We start from the raw sequence: 17,648 nt of genomic DNA on the forward strand, positions 1-17,648 counted from the left end.
AAATGACGTTGTTTTTTCTTGTTTAATGACTTACCGAACGTCTAAAGTAGGTGTAGGGCGTCGTGATATATAATCTGCTAGTTCTGGAAAACTGATACGGATGACATTAAGTAGCAATATCCAATACCATGGCCCATGGGTCACTCGACTCCTAACTGCGGTGTCTTTTATCTCGATCACTCGTCCAGGTGACAAAACAGAAACTGCCTCTAAACATATCTAATGTTTCATTTAGGGACATTTGATTAATGTCATATATTGTCAACCGGGATTTGAATAAACAAATTGGTTGAGGTCTCTCCACGAGTGACAAAACTCAAGTTACATGCAACTATTACTAGAAGTTTAGGTCTCTTTTGTTTGTAAGTATGCATGGAAAAGTTGGTCAATGGGTACCTTTTTCCCATTGACCAACTTTTGTATGTTCTTTTTGCATTAAGCAATGGGACGCATAGTAAAGTTATCCTTACTTTCCTGGGTAAAACTTACCTATCTCTCAGGTGGGTAAGTAACTTTCCCCTTGGAGAGAGTTTTACAAAACATGATGAGTACCATTATACCCATTTTAAGGCTCGTTGGTTTGGCGTTAAGTTGGGGTGGGGACCAACTTTCCCACGTTCTTTTACAAAAATATATGGGGCCCATGGTAAATAAAGTTTCCCCCAAGTAAGTTAAAGGTCACTTACCCGAGAATAACTTACCCACCTCAAATGTGGGTAAGTTTACTTTCCCAAGTCGAAAATATCCACCTTAATAAAAAAATACCCGTGTTGTTAACTACCTTCCATTAATTTCTCGAGTTTCTCTAGTCTTGTTCCAACCGTTTTCCTTTCTGGGTTTCACAGTTCATGGGTTTCCAAGTTTTCTTGTCTTTTCTATTAGCCCTACTCACAAAGTTTTTAGGGGTTTCTTTTCAGCTTTGGTTTCTTTCTCGAGGAGCTAGGTATTGGTGGTGCTGTAGCAATACCCAAAAAGGGTAATGTTGGCAACAAGGTTCAAAGTATCGTTACGTACCGTCTGATATGTATCATTCCCGGACCCTTCCAATATGCCCCTACAGTAGGTGTATTGGGGGTTTGACCAGTTCAGGGGATGGAGGGGTCCTAGACCGACTCCCCTGAACCAGTTTTGGAAAATAAAATGTAAAAAATGATATTGAAATGCCTAATACGCCCCTATCGGCATATCAGGCATATTGATATTTTGAACTTTGGTTGTCAATAGTGATTGGTTTGTGATTGATTGAGTTCCTTTTGATATGGCATGGACCTATTACACAGGTTAATTTTAGCAAAACCTCCACAAGGGTAATTTTAGCAATAATGTAACATATTGGCTTCTTACCCAGGAAAGTTGGTGAGACAAAAGAACATGGGTAAGTTGGAGTGTGGAATTTACCTGGGTAAGTTTCAACTAAAAGAACATGGGTAATAAACTTTCCCGGGTAAATTTTACACAGGAAACACTTACTTGGGTAAGTGAATTTACCCAGGTAAGTTTGATAGTGCTAAACGAATGAGGCCTAAGAGTTACTTTTGATGGGTAGAAATGTCATTTTATTATTTACCTGGGAATCGTAAAAATCAAAAGAACATGGGTAAGTGCACTTACCTAGGTAAATGCTTCTTGGGTAACTGTTACAAACGAACGAGGCCTTAAGGTGACTTCATCTGGGATTTGTTCCAAAAACACCAAAAGGAATCAGGAAATTAGATTTTTTTGGTGCATCAGAAGTTTATATGACCATAGGTCCTGCAACTAGGGCTGCTGACCTTATCAATTTGTCCAAATTCATGTGTATTAGTATTCAATTTACCACAATAATGAGGACATCAAATATGGAATCACACCTTGTTCCAATTATATAGGAATGCTACATTTATCCTATTTTGCCATTCTGTTCTGTTCAGTGACAAATGTTCAAAGTATCGTTACGTATCGGCCCGTATCGACTGATATGCATTGTTCTGGGACCCTTCTGATACGCCCCTACAGTGGGTGTATCGACGGTTTGACTAGTTCAGGGGATGGAGGGGTCCTAGACCGGCTCCATTGAGCCAATTTTGAAAAAAAATAAAAATAAAAAAAGGTAAAAAAACAAGTATTGAAACACCCGATATGCCCCTACCGGCGTATTGATATTTTGAACCTCAAAGTGTCATAACCCTACTTAAGCCATTTCTTATTACTTCCACTCAAAGTCCTTTTTAATTCACTCCCAGCTCTTCTAGTCCCTTCAACTTGCAATAGATCACTTTTTTCCAACAGGTGTTGTAGTCTTGTAGATGGCCTTCAATGCACGAGACCAAACCATTTCAATCTGCTTTTTCTCCTTTTGTCACCTATTGGAGCCTCTCCTAGGTACCTTCATCTGATTTCATTTCTAACCCTGCCATTTCTAGTTTTTCCACTCATTGAAGCATTTGTATTTCTGCCATACTGATTTCTTGGAGATACTGTTTCTTAATTGCCCAACACTCTCTCTACAACATAGGTCTTATATGATGATTATACATTAAATTATTTATCACCTGATAGCCATAATGTTTGTCCCAAAATAAGAGGTTGAACCTAGGGTACTTTTGTCATTTTCTAGTGTATTTGGGGTTGAGTATCTTATGTTTAAAATTTCAAAGGCATAGGATAAGTTGTTAATGAGCCAGAGTGGTTTACAGTGGCAACTCTATCTATAGCTGTGTTCTCTTAATTTAGGTAGGTATGGACGACTTAAGAGTATTCTTTGAACAATGCAAATCTCTCTCTCTCTCTCTCTCTCTCTCTCTCTCCACCCAACCTAGTAGCCTCTAAAAATCCAATAATCTTTCCTGTTATATCGAAGGCATTGATCCATTCTAGAAATCCCTCCAGAGTCATCCAAGGAAGCTTTCCATTTCTCTCCCCCTTCAGGCAATGGAAAAACTAAGGTTTGATTCTGACAGTCCCCTTAGTTTAGGTATACCAACATTCTTTTTTTTTTTTTCATAAGTATAGGCATACCAACATTCCCCTGAGAGTTTTCTCAAACTTGATTTCTAAGCCCAATTTCTGGGATTCTCAGGGTTTTTCACCCACCAAGGGGAACTTTACTGTCATTTTGTGATAAACTTCCTCAGAGTTCTATAAACTCAATTGCCCCATATAGCTCAACATTCTAAGATATCCCACCTCATCGATAATTTCACCTCTTAACCCTTTTTTTTTCCTTTTTCCTAGAATGGCTATATGGAACCATTTCCTCCCTTCTTTCAGAGCTTCATGGGCATTACCTTCTGATATCATGGATTTATTCAAACCTAACATACTGCTTGTCCAAAAACCAAAGTTTGATAAATTATGCGAAGATGTACAAGAGCAGCTGTTTTCTGGAGTGTTTGGATTGAGACAAATGCAAGAGTTATCAATATGAAACAGGATGTAAATACCACCAATGATCTTATAGCTTAGAGAGTAGTCCACTAGATTTCTATCAGAGAAATAAATGAATTTGAGTGTATCAATAGATTCCATCTTTTGGGACTGGCTGGTGGTAGAAGGCCATGCTCATCATATACATTATATCATCCGATACCAGTCTGCACTGGAAAGGGGAGGGATTAAATTTAACTTTGATGGTTGTGCCTTGGGTAACCCCAGATCATTTGAGGTGGGGTGGGGCAGAGTTATTAGATGTCATGGTGGGACAATTCTCATGAACTTCTCCAGACCAATTGGAGAAGGCAATTTCTCCAACTTGTTAAGAGCAAAATTGATTGTACTATTACAAGGTTTGAAGTTTGGCATCTCTTCAGGTTGGATGCATTGATGATTGAAGGGGACTACAAGGTGGTGAAAGACTAAATGTCGTCAGCTGAGGAAGGTCCTTGGCCTCTTAGATTTAACCTTGGAGAAGCAAAAGCTTCTGCCCCCTTGAGTAGCTTGTTCAAGTGAGCCCCCAGATCAGCTAATACTTTAACAGACTCTTTCTTGAAGGGGAGTTGGGAGATGAAACTTTGGATGGAGGCTCCAGGCCCAAGGGTAGACCAGCAAACCTGATTGTCTCTCTTGTAATTTTTTTTGTTGGTCCAGATTTAAGCTTCCTTTTGTTTCCTCTCTTTCAGCCATCCCACCACCAATTAGTTTTTTGGGTGATAATGGTATGGAGAGTGTAAACTATCAATTTCAGGATGGGAGGCTTCGTGGAGAAAGTGGAGGGAGGTTTCGTGGAGAAAGTAAAATGGAGGTCAGCTCTGAAGATAGAGGCCAAAGAGTTCCTCTTCGAAGAGATACGGATCAAAGGAAGGATGGGTTTGAAAGTAAGAGAACAGAAGAGAGCCACGATCCTTGTGGAAGGCTCAGAAATGATTGAATGGGTGAAAGAGTTTGTCTCTGATGCAGCTGCTAAAGGGAAGCTGAAATATCGGAAAGAAAATTTCTCAGGATCGGGTAGGAGGTATGTGCTGGAGAACAAGAAGAATGCAAAAGGTGCATTTATTTCTTTAGCTGAATATTTCTCTAAAGGAAGAAAACAGATGATATGTCTTCCTCAAGGGAAGAATGATCAAGGGTGGAGAAGGATTGCTGGGACACTAACAGATTTTCTAAATAGAAGGAGAATGGAGAATAAAGAGAATATGAAAGTTGATGAAAGGGGACAACGACCAGAAACCAGAAGCCAGTTTTTGTGTAAAAAAGAGGATACAGACAAATAGTTTGTTGCCATGGCAAATAGTAGGAGGGACCCTTCATTGGTAGCAGAGGGGACAAAAGGAAAATGGGATAGAATGCTAGTGGTTGAAGCAGGAGGGGTGGTGACAGACTGGTGGAAAGTTGCAGAAATGTTGAAGAGCAAGATGGAGCTAAGAAGCACCTTTATTGTGACCCCGTTCGATCCTGCTAAGGCAGTGTTGGACCCTCTTGAAAACCAGGTAAATGTTAGAGCCCTAAGTATCCAAGATGATCTGGGAACCTTCTCGGTTTTTAAATGGTCGTTTTCATCAAATTCAAAAGTGTTCTCAGTGGAAGATAATGTAATTGTTCGAGTGCTTGGGTTGCCATTCCATCTCTGGAATCAAAAAACAGCAAACTCAATTGCTTTGTTGTGTGGAGCTCACCTTGATGGTGTTTTCTGGGGAGACCTGCGAAGTGCAGCCATTCTACTAGGTGGTGTAAAACCAGAAGATATACCGAGGAAGGTGAATGTAGCTGTGGAGGGTTTGTTCTTCCCAGTGTGGTTACTGTCCTCCATTGAAGCTACCCTGTGGAGAGAAGCAAGGCAGGAGGAAGACGAAGTGGTGGAGGAGCTGCAGCTACATGGCAGTCTGAAAGTGGCTGTAAAAAAGAAACAAGGAGTTTTCACAAGAATGGAAGGACAGCCTTTAGGCAGGCCAAAAGACTCAGATCAGGAAACCATTAGAAGTGTTAGACGTGTTACACAAGGCAACGGTGGGAAAACCAAAGTTTCTTTTGCTCAGGCAGTTGCTTGTGGACCTAAGCAATTTACTCCAGTGGAGAGGAATGGTCCGAGTGCAATACGGGAGGAGGGAGGTGATTCATTAGGTCGGGCAGAGGTATTGGTAGCCTCAGGAATATGCATGGGGGTCCAACCAGCAGGCCCATCTCTAAATTGTAATTCTGGGCCAGTAGGCCCGAAAAGTTAAGTGGGCTATGCTTAAAAGACCCAAGAGTGAGGGGGGTGCATGACAACTTAAAGGAGCACGTGACAAGGTTGGCTCCTTAGGTAGACAGTAAAATCCATATACCATCGTCTTCCTCAAGCCCTTTCTCTCGTTCGAACAGTTCAGCGAAGGTCTCCAGCTCGTTACAATGGAGACCCCCGAAGAAGATGCCGCATAAGGAACATGAACGCCGTAACCCCAAAAGTGTGAAGAGCAGTGAGGTTTTCGACTCTGATTCAAAAAGATTGACAGATGATAAAGAACTTTCTGATTCCGGTTCAGGTTTGGAAGAAATCATTAACTTGGGAAGTATCGACCTCCAAAAACCAAGAGATATACTGGAAGAGGGTAGCCTAAACACAGAACTGTTATTCCTAGAGGAGACGGATTCGCAATATTCTGGTAATATCAAAACGCAAAGAAGAGTGAGCCTTAGCAGCGGAGAACAGATCTTTCCCAATGGGAACACTTAAAGAGGTAAGGCAGAGTGCATCCCGGCCAATAAACGAGTCCATTCCATATGTGCAGCCTAGTTAGGACATCAGGCCAAGGGGACATGAATCAGACTTGGAACCTTACCTAAGGATTCATGTAGAGGAAAAGAGAAGTGAAGTTTCTATGACTGTAGAGGGTGAGGAAGTATTGGTTGTACCTAGTCCGCTTCCATGGCTGAGTCCGGAAAAGGGGAAGGGCCTAGTCCTGACTCCAAGAATTTATACCTAGCAGCCGGTCCACATGCAACCATCTATGTTAATTCCAAGTAAGCCTGTCTATTTGGTTTTAGATACTAACTTGGGTTCTCTACCTGTAACAGATGTCTTGGAATCCCAACCAAACCAACCAACTGGTAGCAGGGAAGTGGCGATTGATAATGATGGAGTCCGATCAGAGAAGGGAGTTGGGTTGTTAGAAAGGAAACAAAAGGAGTTAGAATGGATTTGGGAGCAGATTTGTGCCCTGTTGTAGGAGTATAAATAGGAGGAAATGATAGAAGTGTCTCCAAAAAACCCCGAGTTAGAGGCATGAACAAATAGATTGGGGCAGGAATTAGGAAATAAAGGGCAAAATAGGAAGTCGGTGGGAAATAAGGGTAGGAAAAAGAAGAAAAAGTCTGAAGTAGAGAGACTAATAATGGACATTGAAGGGGATATCGAGTTCAATGGTAGAGGGGAAAGAAAGAAGGGTTCTAAATGAAGAAACACTATATTGGAGGGCTAAATTGTTAAAAGGTAATGAAGATAATAAGCTGGAATGTAAGGGGTTTGGGTAGTGTCAGAAAAAAGGAGATCGATTAAGGAGCTACTTAGGAGAGAAAGACCTGATGTTGTGATGTTGCAGGAGACAAAATTAGCTGAACTGGATAGAAGGTGGGTCAGGGAGATCTAGAAAATAAGAGGGGTAAGATGGTGCTCAGCTCCATCGTGGGGAGCCTCGGGGGGGAATAGTAACATTGTGGAGGGAGGACTTCGTAGAACCAATAGAGGAGCTAATAGGAAACTTCATTGTATCCCTCAAATTTAGAATGGTGGAAGATGGATTTATTGGGTGCTAACAAATGTGTACGGTCCAAATAATCACAGAGAGAGGAATGAGTTATGGGAGGAGCTTCATGGAATTCAAGGTTTGTGGGAAGGTCCTTGGTTTTAATGCAATAAGATTCACAAATGAGTCAAATAATCCTAGGCAGGCCATTACAACTGGTATGAGGAAGTTCAACGACTTAATAAATTCCTGTGAGTTACGGGGGAGCTTCCTTTACTACAGGCTACCTTCAATTGGTCCAACCTCCAAGAAAACCCAACCTGCTCAAAGCTTGATAGATTCCTATTTAATGAGGATTGGGAGAGCCACTGGAGAGGTTTGGTGGCTAAGGCCCTACCTAGGATAACCTATGATCACTACCCTATAGAAGTAGGACAAGAACCTCTTGGTAATGGACCTAGACCATTCAGGTTTGAAAATATGTGGTTGACACACTCGGACTTCTTGCCTAAGGTTAAGGAATGGTGGATTGAAGAGATGAGAGAAGTGAAATGGGATGGGGTTAGATTCCACAAAAAATTAAAAAGGTTGAGAAGCAAAATAAAAGAATGGAATAAAGATCAATTTGGAAGAGTGGTGGAGGTAAAAGCTAGACTATTGGTTCAGATTGAGGAGTTAGATGCAAAAGAATCCCGAGGGATGATGGATGAGCAAGATAGATAAATGAGGAGGAAACTGAAAAAGGAGTTAGAGGAGACTTTGTTGAAGGAGGAGATCTCTTGGAGACAAAAATCCAGACATAAGTGGATCAAGGAAGGGGATGGGAATACCAAATTCTTTCATGCTTTGGCTAATGGGAGAAGGAGGAAAAATTTGATACTAAAGCTTGAGGTTGATGGTGTGGAGATAACCTCTCAAGAGGAGATTGCCAGTAGGATTGTGGATCACTTCAAATCCATCTTTCAAAGACCCTTAGAGAATCAGTTAATAGTAGGGGAGGAGAATTGGCCAACTTTGAACTAAACAAATAAGGGATGGCTAGAAAGAATGATTGAGGAAGAGAAATTAAACAAGCTGTTTTTTCTATGGATAAGGCTAAGGCACCGGGTCCTGACGGATTTACGATGGCATTTTATCAGGACTGTTGGGACATAGTCAAAGAAGACTTAATTGGAGTATTTAGAGAATTTGAGGATAAACATTTTGTGAGTCCTGGAATCAATGCCACCTTTATAGCCTTAATTCCCAAAAAGAATGATGCCAGACACCCCAAAGATTTTCGGCCAATTAGCCTGGTGACAAGCATCTATAAGATTCTGACAAAAGTGCTCTCTAGAAGGATTAAAACAGTTTTCCCCTCTCTCGTTAGCCAAGCACAAAGAGCCTTTATACAGGATAGACAAATTACAGATTAGATCCTTATTGCAAATGAGAGTGTGGAAGAGATAAGGAGATCGGGCAGGAAAGGATTTGTTTGCAAACTGGACTTGGAGAAAGCCTATGACTTAGTGGATTGGGGTTTCCTGCTGGAGATGTCAAGAAGACGTGGATTTGGGGACAAATGGTGAATAGCTAGTCGTTATTCAGTGTTGGTGAATGGGGTGGTTAAGGACCTTTTTTCCAGTCAATAGAGGCTTAAGACAAGGGGATCCACTCTCCCCTTCCCTCTTTACACTTGTTGTTGATGTCTTTAGTAGGATGATCTCCAAACTAGACGAGGAGGGCCAAATAAAGGGATGGAGAATAGGCAGCAGAGGCATTCCAGTAACTCACCTTCAGTTTGCTGATGATATTGTTATTTTCTGTGAAGGGAATGAGTTGAGCAAAGTGGAGAACCTTAAGATTTTAATAAGTACTTTTGAGAGGATTTCCAACTTGAAGGTAAATTTTGATAAAAGTAGTGTGGCTAGAGTAAACTTGGAGAATAGGGAGATGGAATCCATTGCAAAATGCCTATGTTGTAATATTTCTTCTTGGCCTTTGACATACTTAGGGTTACCCTTAGGAGCCAATCCTAAAGAAAGTAGTTTTTGGGCCCCTATTGTGGAGAAATTTGATAAGTGCTTGGCGGCTTGGAAAAAGAATTACATTTCAATTGGGGGTAGGCTGACTTTAATTAAGGCTACACTTGCCAACCTTCCAACCTACTTCCTTTCAGTGTTCAAGATTCCTCCAAGGGAGGTTAAGAAACTGGAGAAGAGAATGAGGGACTTTCTATGGGAACCTGGAGAAGTGAAAAATGATCACTTGATCAAATGGGAGATAGTTAACAAACCAAAGGAAGAAGGGAGTTTAGGGATAGGGAACATAGTGCTGAAGAATGTAGCCCTTCTAGGGAAGTGGCTGTGGAGATGGCCCCAAGAGAGAGAGAGATTATGGCATGAGGTGGTGGCAAGCATTCATGATTGTGTAGGAAATGGTTGGGATTCCGGGATATCTCGCCGAGCTACCCTTACCACTCCTTAGAAGGCTACACATGGTATCCTCCCTCGCTTCCTCAGATTCATCAGGTATGATGCTTGTTCTGGTAATGCTATTCTGTTCTGGGAGGATATTTGGGTGGGTACTCAACCCCTCAAAGATTGTTTCCCCTCGCTCTATTCCCTTTCCCTTCACAAACATGAGCCAATTGCAACTTTTCTCCCGAGGCCGTTAAACCCCTAATCTTTAAACTAGGACTTTGAGTTTCGTAGAGGGTTAAGGGATGGTGAGTCGAGTTGTGTTATTGAGCTAATTCATTTACTAGAATCCGTTTGCTTGGACCCCAGTTCTTCTGATCAAAGGGTTTGGACTCCTCTTCCAAAAGGTACTTTTACTTGCTCTTCTTTTCTAAAATCCCTCAGTTCTAACCCCATTTCCCAAGGATTCCCTGTCAAAGAAGTCTGGGCGCGACCTATTCCCCCAAAAATTGTTGTATTCTGCTGGGAAGTCTTCTATGGGAAAATCAATACTTTGGAAAACTTATAGAAAAAGAGACCCTCGCTTTGTCTTTCCCCAAATTGGTGTTCCTTGTGTAAGGCCGAGAATGAGGACTGTTTCCATTTGCTGATCTCCTATTCCTTTTCTACAACTATATGGAGGTGGAGCCTCTGTTTATTTGGAGGTAGGTGGTCAATGCCTTCTGATTTAAGCTTGTTATTCAACCCATTTGTATTTGTTTGACACACTAGAAAGTAAGGTCATGTGGAAATGTGTTAGGGCAGCCACTCTGTGGACTCTTTGGGAGGAAAGGAATGCAATAATTTTCTTAGAGAAGAAAAGAGGGTTAAATGAAATGAATGATTGTATCCTAACAATAGCAATCCATTGGCTGAAAACTGTGGATATCTTTGATGACTTGTGGAGGAATTCGCTAGTAATAGCTAACACTTCAACAAAGAAGGATAGAATTCTGTCAGAATGGGTTCCGCCTTTGGAATGTGTCATCAAGCTGAACTTTGATGGAAGCAACCAAGGTCCCTATTCTCAGAACCGGTGGGAGTGGGGGATTCCACAAGGGCAGAAATCCTTGCTGCAGTACAAGGAATTCAGATCGCCAACCAACTTGGGGTGGAGCATCTCCTAGTTGAAGGGGACTCTCAGGTGGTAACAAGGTGGCTCATAAACTTGGATACCACCATTTGGGGCTACAAAGATCTCATAAAAAAAGTAAAGTGGTTAACCAGCAATATGAGAGTTGAGGTAAAATGGGTTAGTAGGTCTGCTAATTCTTTGGCTGGAGCTTTAGCCAAACAAGGGGTTTCTAGGGAAGATCTTTTTTGTGCTTCTTTGTAAGTTGTTATTAATTTGGAAATCTGTACTTAACTAGCCCGGAGAGGTTGCAACTCGTGCCTTTCCTTGGGGACTTTGTACTATTGTCTATTGCTGATTAATAAAATTATTTCAATTATCAAAAAAAAAAAAAAACTATGAGATCAATTTCATTACTCTATTTAGATTATCAACTTACAAAGATCTCATAATCATCTAAGCCTCGTCCCAACTACAATCAGGTTGGCTACATGAATCCTGTTTCACCATTCCGTTCTCTTCAGTATCATATCCATCATTAAATTATGGGTGCTTAAATCATTTCTTATTACTTCCACCCTAGTCCTTTTAGGTCTGTACCTAGCTATGTTAGTCCCTTGACTCCCTTCAACATGTAACAGATCATTTTTTTTTTCTTGCAGGTGTTGTAGATGGTCTCAACTGTTAATAGTTTACCCTTTCTTTTTACTCTATGATCGATGTGTTAAATAAATAGATTGGTGTGCAGAGGAGACTTGGTGGGTTTGCTGAAAGGTTTTAGGGTGTATAGAGAGGAGGTAGTAGTTTTCTACCTGCAATTTGCTGATAAGAGTATCATTTTTTGTGAAGAGGATGGAGTGAAGCCTGAAGGGCTTTCAAGGGCTAAAGGTGATTATCAACTATTTGAAAGAACTTCAGACCTTAAAGTCAATTGGAATGAAAGTAGGTTTGTTGAAAGGTTTTAGGGTGTTAAATAGATTGGTCTGCAAAGCAGATTAGGTGGCTTTGCTGAAAGGTATTTGGGTGGATAGAGAGGAGGTTATTGCTTCCCACCTGCAATTGCAGACGATAGTATCATTTTTTATGAAGAAGATGGAGTAAAGGGTATTCAAGGGCTAAAGGTGATTATCAATTATTTAAAAGAATTTTCAGAGACTAGGCCGTGAAATTTCTCTTCTTCCCATGAGTTACCTTGGCTTGCTCATGGTCCCAGTGGAATTCTAATATCCAGTTTGTAATGGATATGGTAGGAAATTTTTAGTTTGGAGAAAGAATTGCATTTCTTCGGGAATGAGATCACATTGATTAAATCTTTTTTTTTTTTCAATTTATCTAATCTATTTGTTTTTGATGACTAGGGTTGCCATAAGGTGGGGGGGGGGGGGGTTGGAGGATTAGGATAGGGAAATTGAGTGATAAAATTTTGTATTATAGGGAAAGTTGTTATAGAGATATCCCTTGGAAGAGGACAAGCTGTGCCATTTTGCCGACAAACATTGACGGAATCAGGGGTAATGGGTAGGATGCAGGTGTGAGTAGGGGTAGCTATGTTATCTTTTCCTAAGAAATATATTCGTTCTCTTCTTTCATCCTTCTTGATATCTATCGGATATGATCTTGTAACTGGCTCTTATTTAAGGTTCTGAGAAGAATTTTAATGGGGTAAATTCCTTTTAGCATCTCCTTTTCCTAATTTTTATGTTCTATTTTAGTTTAAATTAGGTCCAATCCAGTTGTTTCCTGTATTACTTAGTCAGATGAAGGTTTTAATTAGAGATTTGGGTTTTAGAGAGGCTTAAGAGATAACAGAATGCAAGATATTAACAATATTTTGGATTATCATCTAGTGTTTTTCTTCTCCCATTAGGTAGGGACAAAAAAGGTATGATCTGTTGATTCACGTAAGAATTTTTTCTTGTGCATCTTTTCTCTCCTCTCTTGCCACTCCATTGCATTTGGAACATCTTGTTTGAACTTGGATTCAGTCCTCACAAAATGTGCTCACGCCGTACTCACAGTCACTTGCAACCATGTATTGAGAATAGCTCCAGTACTTTGTTTTTATTCACGGGAGGTATTCTCAATGCACATCTGCAAGTGGCTGTGAGTACGGTGTGAGCACCGTTTTGTGAGGAGTGATGGCTGAATCAGATTTCATCTTGTTCAAGCTCTATGGCTATGTTCTACCTATAAGATCAGAGCTTTCTGTTGATAGTGGCATAACAAAATTATGACCAATGACGACTGCAAATGCAGATGGCTCTATGTAAGGAAAGTCCATTTATCAAACTTTCACTTCTTGTTCCTATGCTACTAAGATTTGGGAGTTTTTTTTCACTCTGATTTTCAATGGTAGGCTCTAGCTCATATTCAGACAGTTTTTCATCTCAACATGCTTCTCTCCTACAACATAAAGTGGAAAGATCATGTGGAGATGCACTAGAGCAGCTGTTCTTGCCTCTTGGAATGCTTTGGGAGGAAAAGGATGCTGTAGTTTTCAAAGAAAAGAACCAGCCTGAAACCTTAACAAGTATTGTGCATGTGAAAGTGGCACTAGGATTTTAGCAAAAGAGGTTTTGCAGATTTCTCAATCAATGATGTTATGGGGACTAGGCTTGAGGTTTCTAGAACTTCTTTTTTTATCAATAACAGATCAAAAGAAAGCTTTCATTAATAAGAAATGAGTACAAGGAAAGTAAGGGAGAGGTAAACTCTCTTAACCCTCCCCCAGGGAAAACAAAAAAACAATTTACAACATAACCTAGAGCTTTTGTTCCTTTCCCACTTCTTGCTTAGCAAGGGTATCCACAAAGGAGTTGGCACTTCTCTTAGGCCTGTCTACCCCCTGAAATAAGTCAAAATCCCAAAAGCACACATATTTTGGGTATTGGCAGATACAGGCCAATACGGGACGGAATTTTGAACCTTGACTATATGGTCCTATTTACTCAAAAAAGGCATCTGCATAGAGTTCCTAATGTATGTTGGTGGGTTTTGAGAAAGAATTGAGTTGTACGTGTAGAGATTCACACAATCAAGTATTCACAAAGTGAATGGTATGGAAAAGGAGCACTAGTTACATGAGAAATTGGTGAAGAGACAAGTAAAGTTTCTGTTTGAAAGATGTCTATACCAGCATTTGAATCAAAACCATATTATTTAGGAATCAGTTAACCAAGCTTATTCAAGAGAAGATCCTAAAAATGAACCGATAACAAGAAAACATATACAGAGCACGAAAAAGCATATACATGCATCGATAGCAAGAAAAAATATCGATAGCACAAAATGTACAGAGCATGAAAATGGAAAAACGAATGTATAATGTGTCTTATAGTGACCCAACTCTAACTAGCAAGAGTATTTGCTAGTGCATTAGCCGACCTGACCCAGGTGAATGAGCTATTCGCTTTAGCTGAGAGGGGTTTAGCTTCTCTAATATGACGCTGCCTCCACCAAGGCCCTTCCTTCTCTCCTCTCATTCCACTAATTACCAATTGTGAATCTCCTGTTTCAAACCTCTGTAACTTCAATGCAAACATTGCCTCAATCTCTGGAGTAAGGCTAGTATCTAATCCATGGTAACAGTCCCATGGGAAACTGGACCTGTGTACCTGTGGAGGATCTTTCCTAATGTATTTTGTTCACAGATGGCACAGTTATATTGATATGAAAATAATTGGGTAAATGTACAGTTAAACATGTGGCATAGACTTCTTAAGTCTAAAGGTTCTAAGTAAACCACACTAAAACAAGACATATGATGTTATGATAAATATACAATATACAATGAAAAGAGTTGAGGCTGCTAAAACTGAAAGCGGTGGGGGAGGGGCTCAAAGAAATCATTTTCATCACCTTTATTTAGTGAGGTGACAGAGATATAAGAGAATGCCATCCATAGACTGGAACTGGGACAAAATAGGGTCATACTTGGGTAGTTCTTGCTATCAGTGTATAAGGATGAAACTTAAGGATTAATCGTTCATGGAGCTGAGTGTCAGGCAATCAAGAAACAAAACATCCATCAAATAGGCATAATGGAGATAAGGATGTTAAGATGGACGACTATTAATACCAGAAAGGATAAAATTAGAAATGAATATATATTGAAAGAACTTAGGCTCATACTAATTAGTGTCAAGATAAGATAAAGTAGATTGAGATGGTTTGGTCATGTAAAATAAAAACCAACTAGTGCAACACCGAGAATAAGTTATCAGGTGCTAGTTGAAAAATCTAATAGGAAAAGAAGGCTAAAAAAGAACATCGACCAGGTAATGAAAAAAATTACAACTCGTTTTATACCTTAAATTAAGAAGATGTAATGGCAATGACATATCAACACATTTATTGGTGGTCCATGTATCGGCCATACAAATACTATATGGTATATGATATGATAGTCACTGCTGGAAAAACTGGTTTAAATCAAATGGATAACCATATTGTCAAGAATTTCTTTTTCTATCATTGAAGAAGCATTTAATTGTCTAATTTTCAACTTTGGTTCTAGAGAAACACGTTAAAATCCCAATGTTATACTGACATCAGCAATACAAAACTAGATAGACATAGAAAATAATAATCAGATACTTAGAGAAGCATAATGATTACCAATCAAGATCTGGAAAATCAAACCTATGGCTTATATCAATTAATAGATTTTAGGGTATGCTAGTTAGCTCTATAATCTATCGATACCAATCTCAGCCAATTAGTATCCCATCACCATAACTGTTAACTTTCTTGTCAGATGAAGCACTATGAACCATTGTCTTATTCGTCCTCAGACTCCACTTCGGTGTCTGATGTATCCTCGTCATATAATTCATCACCCGTCTCAACCTCTTCCTCATCTGATTCTTGTTGTTCCATCCCATTCTCTCCATCATTAATCATGCCATCTTTTTCTGGTAACAGTGCCACGCCTTTACCTCGACAAAGAACACCCGTCTTCATGACGTAGTAATACTTTTCTCTGATTTGGGCAAGGGGATGGGGATCCACCAACTTCCCTCGCCGGTACCCTTCCTTGAGTGCCACAGTTGTCGTTTTACATTTCAAAGAGAGGTAGAAAATCCCTGGGTACCTCGTAAAAATCCTAGTAAACTTGTGAGGCAGATTCAATTCTTCTCTCAAGCTCCTCAAATAGTTTCTCTTAGTCTTCTTGTGGATGGTTAAGCTCAAGAACTCGTGTAAAACCCCAACAACTCGCTTCTCCATTAGGTCACTATTGGGATCGATCTGAGTAGAGTCCTCATAGGGGGATATGTAAGGCAGTTTGTGAAAATCCCCCATCCAAGCCTTAACCTTCTTCTGTGCACCATAACCCCTTGGAAAATTCATCGGGAACGTCAGTGCTGCTCTTCCCCTCTTAAATTGCTGGTACCCATCCCCGAGTTCGGAATTCTCGTTGCTTTTCTGCAATGCAGAGACGGCGAATTCTTCTCTCCATTGAGCAAGGCTCAAACACGAAAGCCCGCTCTGCGACTTAACAACCCGAAAATGATCTGGGTATTTGGGAATTAGTATATTACCAAAATTGTCAGGTAAACCCAGATCCCATTTCAAATGATAGAGCGATTGAAAGGGGATCGCTTTGCATTTCAACATCATTAGAACTCGACAGAGCCGTTCAACGGTATCAGCCTCTCGGGCTTGGTATATACCTTGTTCTTGGGAGTCCAAGAGAAGGGCGGTATCGGTGAGGCGAAAACAAGGAAGGTTAGCATAACGAGTGTGAGGGAATTCATGGAAGAGAGTCGGGTACCTGCGTATGAAGCGGAGGACAGGAATGGTGAGGCCAAGATGTTTTTGCCAGTCGGAGATCGTCTTGGAGGTAATGAAGCCGGTGGGCGATCGTTTGATGGCGTCTTTGAGTAGACAAACAGCTTTGAGATCGGTCTCTGTATCGATGATGTAGTCGAGGCCTCTGTTCTTCACCCATTTCAGTCTCACCTTTACTAGTCCTCGCCATTGAAGGTGCTGGTAAAGCTTGGTGGTCTGACGTGGAGTGTGAAGTTTCAGCAGAAGGAAGAGAGCAGTTGGGTTCATGTGGGCACGCTCTCCGGTCGCCACCAGATGCGTGTTTTGATGCTATTTTCGTTCGTTTCCCTTTTCTTCCTTGTTTGAGTTTTTCCTTCGCTGATGATTTTGGGCGCATTCCATCGGAAATGGGTTCGCTACTCGGGTCGTTTTTATTGTTTTGGGTATGTATTGGACAATTTAGATATGAATATGGATATATTTTATAAATATATGGATATGAATTAAAAACATGAAAGCACTTTAATAGACTAAGAAAATGAATATTAATTTCATAAATATATTAGTAATAATAAATTTAATGTTAAAACAGTCATAAATAATGTATAAATACATAAGAATTATATATTTTAAGAGTATATATATGAAAGAAATATATTATAATTAATATAATAGAATGCATAGATATTATACAATTTTATCGATATGCATTAATTAAGATTTCAAGACATGTATTATATAGATTTCTATAAATTAATACATGCACAAAGCCATTATTATCTTATTTTATATTAAAGTCCAAGGCATATATGTAACTATTATATTTCAATTATTATATCATTTTTTTCTATTTTATTACTTATAATTTTTAACATTAACAAAAATTTCAACTAAAAATTAATTCTCAAAATTTTGGTAAATAATATTTTTATTTTTGTAAACAATAAATATGTTATTAAAATGTAAATCAAAATATTAATTGATAATTTATAAAAATAAATAATCCTAACTTAAAATATATCAAATCTATTTAAAATTTGAAGATACATATTATATGAAAATTCATAGACTTTAATTACTACAATAATTATCATTATTGATAGATTCAATTTATATTACATTTTAAATATTATTTTTTGTAAATAATAAATACATGGTTATTTAATGCAAATTAACATATTGATTAATAATTTATAAAAAAATTGAGATATATATCATGTACAAATTTATAAA

General features: G+C 39.4%; 1 protein-coding gene across 1 annotated transcript; it reads right to left on the bottom strand.

The window, feature by feature from the left end:
• Positions 1 to 15,094: 15,094 nt before the first annotated feature.
• Positions 15,095 to 16,809, bottom strand: LOC148844585 (Ubiquitin carboxyl-terminal hydrolase family protein). Its single transcript, XM_088952866.1, has one exon. The coding sequence runs from the start codon at positions 16,701 to 16,703 to the stop codon at positions 15,426 to 15,428; it is 1,278 nt and encodes a 425-aa protein (XP_088808992.1). The 5' UTR covers positions 16,704 to 16,809; the 3' UTR covers positions 15,095 to 15,425.
• Between the last annotated feature and the right edge of the window lie 839 nt (positions 16,810 to 17,648).

Source organism: Nelumbo lutea, chromosome 7 (assembly GCF_056320005.1).
Source record: "Nelumbo lutea isolate HS-2025 chromosome 7, American lotus-T2T, whole genome shotgun sequence".
Classification (NCBI taxonomy): domain Eukaryota; kingdom Viridiplantae; phylum Streptophyta; class Magnoliopsida; order Proteales; family Nelumbonaceae; genus Nelumbo; species Nelumbo lutea.